Raw genomic sequence first — 9,694 nt, 5'->3', positions numbered from 1 at the left:
TTTAAATTAAATAATTAATTTAATCTATTAATTTTTTAATTATTTTAAAAATAATAATTAATTTTTAATTAAATTTTTTTTAATTAATTTTTTAATTAAATTTTTAATTAATTTTTTAATTAAATTTTTTAATTTTTTTTAACTTACTTTTTAATTTAGTATTTAATTTTTAATTTAATAATTTTTAATTAATTTAATGCAAAAAAGTAATAAGTTTTTTTTTTAATTTATGTAAAGAATTTTACACTTTTGTAGAGAAATACGAAAATTCCCAGTATTTGTAAAAATTAATTTAATAATTTAATTTTAATTTAATAATTTTTAATTTTAAAAATTATAATATAAAAAATAATTTAAGAATTTAATTTAATAAAAAATTAAATAATTTTAAAAATTATTTGAAAAATTTTTTAAAAATTTAAAATTAAATTATATTTAAAAAATTAAATAGATATATATATTTTTTATTTTTAAATGAATTTTTTAAGAAATTTAAAGAAATTAATAATTAGCACATTTTAAATTAAATTTAAGTTTCTATTTTTTTTAATTTTATTATTTTTTAATATGTTTATTTTATTATTTTTAATATTAATAAAAATAAATTTAAAAAATCATTAAATTGAATTATTTAAAAAAATTAAATAAATTTTATTTAATAAAATATTTTATATATACCTAATTAAATTAATTAAGTTTTCCAAAATTTTTAATGTAGTTTTAATAATAAATAAATAAATAATTTAATTTTTTATTTTTTTTTAAATAATTTAAAATTAATTTTTAAAAATAAAATAAATCCTAAAAATCATTTAAAAATTTTTTTTCAAATATTTAACAAAAATTTCATTTTCCACGAAAAACTTGGAAAACTAAAATTTCCATTCCAGTTAAAAATTTTCCAATTGTCATTCCGTGTTATCGTATTTCGTACGTCACACACGGCACCACACACAGGAAACAGAAAAATATCAACATTGACAAGTAACACTTGACTCACACAGAAAACACATAAAAAATCGATAGTGCAATAACAGAGAAGGAAAAAAATTTCGTTCGTCACAAATAAATCCATTAAAAATGGTTCGTCGTTTGTAATTAACCGAAAAACGTCTCGTTACTCCCGTATTTCCAGAAAAATATCAAAATGTGGCTTTAAACTCTCCGAAGTATCCCGTAAAATTACATAATTTTTGTGCAAAAAATGTCTAGTCAAGTCAAAGAGACATCGTCATCCGTGAAAGTTTTGTGTCGTTTTCGGCCCTTGAACGCGAGTGAGTTGCGGAATCAGAGCAAGGCTTGTGTTAGCTTTTACGGCAATGAGGAGAATTCCGTTTCAATACAGGTGAGAAATTGTTTTTTTTAGGGAAAAAGGCGAAAAAAGGAGTCAAGGGTAGAAATGTAAATTTATCGCAAAAAAAAAATTGATTCCATGAAGTTTGGATTCTGCGCAGTGGCTTTGTTTTGAGTCATTTGTTTATCAACATTGGAGTAAATTTTGATTAATTTTCAAAAATTACTGAATTTTAAAGAATTTTTAAAAAAGTTGAATTTTTTTTCAATAAAATTTGATTTGTTTAACAAAATTTAATTTTTCAAAAAACAGTTAAATTAAAAAAAAATAAAAATTTATTTAATTTAATTTTAATTAATTAAATTTATTATTTTTTAAATAAAAAAAATTTTCTTTTTAATAATTTTAAATAATTTTTAATATTTTTTAAAATAAAAAAAATAATTTTTATCCTGTTGGACTTAAAAAAATAAATAAACTTCTTTTTAAAAAATTTAAAATGTTAAAACAATTTTTTGAAATAATTAAAATTTATTACATCATTTTAATGATTATAAAATTTTCAAAGAATTTTGGATCAAAAATTTAAATTTTAGAATTTAAATTTTAATTAAAATAAATTTTTTAATTATTTTAAAAATTAATATTTCAAAAAATGCAAATTTCAAAAGTCAAAATAAAAAATTTTGCTGACAATAATTTTTTAATTGAAAAATAATATAAAAATTTAAGTCTTGAGTTTATCTTTAACAATTTTTTTTTAAATTAAATTTTAATTTTTTTTTTAATTTTTAATTAAAATATAATTTTTTTATTATTTTATAAATTAATATAGTTCACAAAAATGCAAATTTACAACAAATTACAGTAAAAATATTAATTTTACTAAAAAAATAGAATAAATTTCAAGACTTTTCATAATCTTGTATATAAATTGGCTTAAAATAATAAATTAATTTAAATTTAAAATATTTTAAATAAAATTTTATCTTTCAAGAGATAAAAAATATCAAAATAAAATATTTAATTTAATTAAAAAATAAATAAAAAAAATTTAAAAAATAATTAAAATCATTAAACATTTTTTAAAAATAAAAATTTCACGATTTTTAATAAATTTTGTAAAAAAAAAAATTCACAAATTCTCTAAAAATTAAAAATTTTTATTTTTTTTTAAATTAAATTTTGATTTTTTTTTTAATTTTTAATTAAATATATATTTTTTTTAAAATAAAAAAAAAAATTAAATAAATTTTTTTTATTTTTTTTTTTTTTGTTTTAAAAAATTCTTGATCTGTTAGTATTTTTTTTAATAAAAAATCAAAATTTTACCAAAAAATTTTTTATTTTTTAATTTTCAGGGAAAATTGTACGTTTTCGACAGAGTATTTCCGCCGAACACGACACAAACGCAAGTCTACGATGTCGCAGCAAAATCCATCGTCACCGATGTCCTCAACGGCTACAACGGCACAATTTTCGCCTACGGCCAAACGTCATCCGGCAAAACGCACACCATGGAAGGCGTGATCCGCGACGACGAGCTGCAAGGCATCATCCCGCGCATCGTGCACGACATCTTCAACCACATCTACGAAGTGAACGGCAACGCCGAGTTCATCATCAAGGTCTCGTACTACGAGATCTACATGGAAAAGGTGCGCGACTTGCTGGACATCACGAAGATGAATTTGTGCGTGAAGGAGGACAAAAACCGGGTGCCTTACGTGAAGGGAGCTACGGAGCGTTTCGTCACGAGTCCCGAGGAGGTTTTCGAGGTGATCGAAGAGGGAAAAAGTAATCGGCACATTGCCGTCACGAACATGAACGAACATTCGTCGCGATCGCATTCCGTTTTTTTGATCAATGTGCAGCAAGAAAGCTTGGAGGATCACCGAAAATTATCTGGGAAATTGTATCTCGTGGATTTAGCGGGATCGGAAAAGGTTTCAAAGACCGGCGCTGAGGGACATGTCTTGGATGAAGCGAAAAACATCAACAAATCGCTGTCGGCACTGGGAAATGTCATTTCCGCACTCGCCGACGGACACAAATCGCACATTCCGTATCGCGATTCCAAGTTGACGCGAATTTTGCAAGAATCTCTCGGCGGAAATGCAAAAACGACAATTATTATTTGTTGTTCGCCGGCGGAATTTAACGAAGCGGAGACCCGAACGACGCTGGATTTCGGCAAACGGGCGAAAACGATCCATAATGTGGTGACAATAAACGAAGATCTCACGGCGGACGAGTGGAAATCGAAATACGAGCGAGAAAAGGAAAAAGTCGCCAAGCTGCGAGGCAAATTGGAGCAACTGGAGGACGAATTGTCGCATTGGCGTCAAGGTCAAACGATTTCCGCGCACGAATTCAGCTATTTGGACGAATCGACGTTCAGCAGTAACTCCCTGACGGAGAGTGGGCGTGGCATTTCCATCTCCGAAGACGATCGAATGAGCGATTTTCGCGGTAGTTTCAGTGCGGGACAGCTGGATGCCCTTCGCACGCAGATCGAAGAGCAAGACCAGCTAATCGAACAGGCGAAAAAGGACCAAAATCAGCTGGAAACGGAAATTACGCGCATCCAAAAGGAGAACGAACACTACAAAAAGGAAATTTCCACGGTAATTGGCAACTTGGAGGAACTCGCGGAACGCTACGAGCAAAAAATGTCGGAAATTGACACGAAAAATCGCGAAATCACGATGCTCACGAAGGATTTGGAGAGCCACAAAGTCGGAAATGCGTCAAAATTACAAGCTTTATCCCACGAAACGTTGCGGAATCTCCTCTCGGACATCACGGAAGTCGCTCATTCGTTGTCTCTCGAGTCACCGTTGCACTTCAAATCCCGCTCGAGCCCCCTCCGATTGGATCACGAGTTCGCCAAGTCGCAATATTTCATCAAACAAATGAAAAATCAGGCAAAAATTCTGCTGCAACGATGCAATACGCTCGAAAATCAGTTTGAAAAGTCAAATAATGCGATCGAAGAACGTGACACGGAACTCCGGGACGCCCGAACGCTCATCCACAAGTACGAGAAACGACTGATGACGATGCAAATTATGCTGGAGAAGCGCGGATACAAGGGCGGCGCGCCATTTCCTCGCCCAATTGGGCAAATGGAACGACGACTATCGATGGTTAAGCGCTACCACTCGTTCGACGTCAATCCGGAGCAGTTGTCGGAAGATGCTTTGCTCTTTTCGAGTCTCTCGAGTGACTGCAGCAGCATTCATGAGTACTCGCCGGAACGAAAGGTGCCCGAAAAAGCGCGGGAAATTCAGCTGGAGGAGAAAAAAGACGGATTTTGGCAAAAAATGTGGCATCAGTTTCATCTCCCCTTCACAATACCGCCTCTGGAGTTTCATCTTTTGCTGTCTCTCGCTATGGTTCTTGTTACTCATCAATGTCCGCAATATCTGATCGTCTGCTAAAACAAAAAAAATAATTTTGACACAAAAAAGCAAATGCTTCACCCAACACTGCTTTAGTTCATAAAAAAAATTGCAATACAAAAAAAAAATGTATTTTTAACCCTTTAGACCTAAATTAAGACCAATGAAGAAAAGAAAAAAAATATTTTTGCATCAACAGGGCATTAAAAATGACCGAAGAACGATTTTTGTGATAATCAGTTCAGATTTTTGCTTCCTTTTTAGTCAATTTTTTTACGTAGATTTTTTATTTTTTAAATTTTTAGCGAATCTAATCAAGGTAAAAAATGGCATTTCAGTTGAACTTCTTAAAATTAAGAAATCTGCTTGTTGGATTTTTTTTTACTATATCAGATAAAGTGTTAAAAAAATTGATAGTAACGTGCAAAAAATCAAATTAAAAATAATATTATTGTAAAAAAAAGAGTTATTAACAGCGTATTATATATAAAATATATTATTATAGACTGTATATTAGATTCAAAGAGTTATTTTAAGCAAAAAAAAAAAACTGAATGAATAAAAGGTGCGAAACAATATTTTTTTTAATTTTTTGAAGAAGTTTTAGGTAAAAGGTAATTATTTTGAGAAAATTATTTAAATATTTAATTAATAAATATTAATATTAAATTATTTATTTATTTTTAGAAAAAATTTTATATAAAAGTTGATTTGTCTGAAAAAAAATATTTAAATTAATTTAAATATTAAATTATTAAAAATAAATTATTTTAAATTAAATTATTAATTAATTATTATTAATTTAATTTATATATTAAATTATTATTTTATTTATTTAATTCCTTAAAACGTAATAATAAAATAATTATTTTTTTCTTCATTAGTAGGTACCAGGTCTGACAGAAAAATTAAATATTTTTTTTTAATTTTTAAATTTTAAAAAACAATTTTTCAATTTAAAGCCAAATAAATTTGTTGAAATAGTAAATGTAATACAGTATAATCTCCCAAAATCGGCACCCGAAATTCAAATAATTGTACGAATTAGAGAATTTTAATTCTCAAATTGGGCACCTACAAATTAATGAAAATATCAATTTTTTCGAGAAAAATTTTTAATATTTGATCAGTTTTACCAAAAAAAAAATTTAAATTAGCTGAATATATCATACTTTACAAAAAATTTCAACAAAAATAACAATTTTCTTTGAAAAATTCAAAAAAATCTTTTTCTTTGAATTCATCAAAATTTTGACAGTTTTGTAGTTCATACTCTTTTTTATGACATTTTAGATAATTTTAAACTATTTTTTATTGAAAATATTCTAAATAAACATAAAACTTGAATTTTTGGTTAAAATTTCATAGAAATTGGTGTGCCCAATTTCAGAATATGCCGAATCTCAGATTTGCCCATTTTGGGAGATTATACTGTAATTCAATTTATTCATTTATTTATGAGCTTTTTTAAAGTTTTTTTTTATACGTTATTATTAATTAAACAATAAATTTTTAATTATTTATTAAGATAAAAAATTTGATATTTTTTTAAATAATGATTATAAAAATCAATTAAATAAATTGATAATAATATTATACTAATTTACTTTTGTAGAATTAAATTTAATTTAATTTAATTTAATTTTTTTATTTAATTAAAATTATTTAATATTTTAATTAAAATTATAATAATTTAAATTAAATAATATTACATAGATTATTTTTTTTGTTTAAAAAATACAATAAAGAAAAAATCGTAGATCTAATAATATAGATGACAATTTCTAAAGAAATTAAACAAAAAATTTTTTATTAAAATATCGTTAAAATATCTATCTACTTTATCAATATCTATAATAATAGGTTTATATATTTTTCTTAAAAAAAATATTTTTACATACCTTTATTTTTCATTCAATAAATAAAGAAATTAATTTTAAAATAAATATCATAAAAAATTAAACAATTTTTTTTTTGATTTTCATCAAAAATATACTTTTATTATTGAATTAATTTACTTTTGGTTTTCTCTTTAAATATTAATTAATATGATAGTATATAGAATAAGTTTTTAAGTAACTTCTTCAAGTATTTTTTTTCTTACATTTTTTTTACTAATAATAATAATTTATTATCAATAATAATAATAATTAATATTCTTTTACTCATTTTCTTCTGATTTTTTTTTTATTTTTCTTTATTTAATAATATATATTACAAATTGCATTGCCATTCCAATATTTTTTTGTTGTTAATTAATTAATTAACAGCTTTCTTTATTAATTATTAGTTTTCTACAAAATAAATATATTATTATTGACAATGATTATAAGTACAGTTTTCGGTCCAATTCATAATAGGGTTGAAAAATTATTTTTTTTAATTTTTTTTTTAATCAAGCTTGATGATTGGGAGTTGGTTATATCACAACAAACTGGCGCATTTTTTAAATTTTTCATGTTTAATTTTTTTTTTATATAAATGATTATATAATATATTATTATATATTTATGTATGTATGATTTATCGTTTTTTTTTATAATATTAACATTTTTTTTTGTATCACCACTTCTGTTTGACTGTTTATATTTATTAATTAATTTACAATTTTTTTTTAGTATAAAATTATAAAATAATAATTTTTATACATTTATTTAGTTAAACATTTAATTTAATAATAATTGATGAAAAATATTAAATAATTAATTATAAAAATGCCAAAATTTACTCCTTTATTATTAATTTTTTTTTTAATGTCACCGATGATGATCGATTCAAGCTATAATTTTATGTAGAGGATAAATATTTTTTTCTTTAGATGTCTTTTATCGTTAAAGCACAGAAAGAGCCACAAAGTCACAAATAGTAAGCATTCTTATCCAATACTACGTTCTGATTTTTTTACGAATATTTTTTTCATTATTTTTTTTTAATAATATATATATTTATATAGGATGTCTTCAAATATATATATTTACCATCTTTCTCTTCGTATTTTTTTTAGTAACTTTTGTTTTAATTAAACTGAAAAATGATTGTCACAAAAATTTTGAGCTCTCTGATAATAAAAATATTAATTAAAAATAATTATATATTTTTGATCCTTTTATTTTTTTGTGATGATATGTTTTTTTTATTATTTTTAATGAAATTGGAATAAAGCTAATGTGTATCATGGGCAATATACACAAAAGCTTATCAATAGGAAGTTATCTGTAAATCAATAGGATGGTGGAAAATTCGTTTCGTTTCTTCTTTCCGTTTCAACAGGAGCGAAAAAAAATTATTTAAATAACACTGAACGGGTCCGCTTTGCTAAATGTCAACTTTTAATGTCTATTTAATGTAATATTATAATAATATATAATTACTCGTGGCACATTATTTTTTTCATTCTATGATTTGCTTTTTTTCGCAAAGTTGATAGCACTATGTTTGTGTTATTTTTTCTGTTCGATAATAATGCAACTACTGTTTTTTCTATAAATATGTACGACGACGCTTAATATAAATATTTTTGTTTCTTGAATCCTCTGATGATGTTCTAGTTTTTGTAAATATATATATTTTTTTATTTTTTATAATATTATTTGCTTTTCAGTAACAAAGCTCTCTGTTCACAGTTTATCTTTTTTATTTCATATAAACCTTTGTTCTTTATTATTATTTTGTTGGTTAAACTACATTTTTTTAACTTTATTTTAGTCATCGAATGATTTTATAAATAAAATATATATTTGAATAATTTAAGCTTAATTAAATTTTATAATATAATAATATTAAATTAAAATTAAATAATTAAAAAATAATATTAAATTTTTTTTTTAAATTTAATAAAGTTAAAATTATTAAAATTTTATTTAGTTAATAAATTATAATAATATAAATTCAACATTATATTCAAAGCTTTGGATTTTTTTTAACAGAGATCTATTTTTTCAACTATTTCATATAGTTTGTATAATATAACAAATACATTAATTCAACAACTTTTAACTTCTATTGGCAATAAATTGCTAATCAAACACATTTTATATATAATATAATTTATTATATTATATTATATATTATCTACATGAATTAATAATAACTCGATAACAACATTAGCAAAAACTAATTTAAAATTATATATTTTTTTTAATAATTAATTAACATATATGATGATCTATTTATTTAATTTTTTTTTTTTGTTTAACATTCAGTCGGTAAGTTTTTTTTTATTTTTGCAAAGTTATATACCTATTGTACATCGATAGAGCTTTTGAACGACTAAAAACTTGGTTCTATTTTTTTTTTCTTTAAATATAATTTATAAACAGTTATTGTTGTTTGATTAAACTTTTTTTTTTGTATATATAAATATCAGGTTTGTTTTTTTTATTTTTTAATAAATTATATTTATTTATTTTTATTACAAGATGAAGTGAACACACATTATACATTTTTTTTGTAGAAGTTTAGTATAGTTGCTTTGAGTTCATTTGTCGTGTGTCATTCATTTCCAAAAACTAAAAATTATTGGCTTGTAAATTTTTTTTCATGTTTAATGTTTAATTTATGTATGTATAATAACAACATAATACAATATAAAAAATATTATATTATATCATTATGTGTAGAAAAATTATATTTTTTTGTGTTATTTCGTGAAAATGTAAGTTTTTTGTCTGAACGGTCCCTTTCTAACATTTAGTGTAAATATATAGATTTTTTTATGTTTGGCGTAGTTTTTTTTATGACTTATTAATTAACAATAAATCATAATAAACTTGCGACAGAAAATTATGGCTATAAAAGAAAATTTATTACCAAATAATTGTTATATTATCATGTTTACGTTCGTTTTGTTTTTTTTTTATATATATGTTGGGAAATATATAAAGAAAGTGATGATATAAAAGATGACATCTATAGGTTTATAAATATTCATTAAGCGGGAAATTAGATTTTTTTCAGAAATTTAGTAATATATTGATTTTTATAACATTAAAATAGG

General features: G+C 23.5%; 1 protein-coding gene across 1 annotated transcript; it reads left to right on the top strand.

Moving 5' to 3' along the window:
• Positions 1 to 1,036: 1,036 nt before the first annotated feature.
• LOC134834610 (kinesin heavy chain-like) lies at positions 1,037 to 5,022 on the top strand. The gene is made up of 2 exons (XM_063849343.1): positions 1,037 to 1,345; positions 2,656 to 5,022. The coding sequence occupies exons 1-2, from the start codon at positions 1,205 to 1,207 to the stop codon at positions 4,735 to 4,737; spliced, it is 2,223 nt and encodes a 740-aa protein (XP_063705413.1). The 5' UTR covers positions 1,037 to 1,204; the 3' UTR covers positions 4,738 to 5,022.
• The last annotated feature ends 4,672 nt before the right edge of the window (positions 5,023 to 9,694 follow it).

The sequence above is a fragment of the Culicoides brevitarsis genome, chromosome 3, assembly GCF_036172545.1.
Source record: "Culicoides brevitarsis isolate CSIRO-B50_1 chromosome 3, AGI_CSIRO_Cbre_v1, whole genome shotgun sequence".
NCBI classification, from domain to species: domain Eukaryota; kingdom Metazoa; phylum Arthropoda; class Insecta; order Diptera; family Ceratopogonidae; genus Culicoides; species Culicoides brevitarsis.
This window is presented reverse-complemented; position numbering and strand designations above follow the sequence as displayed.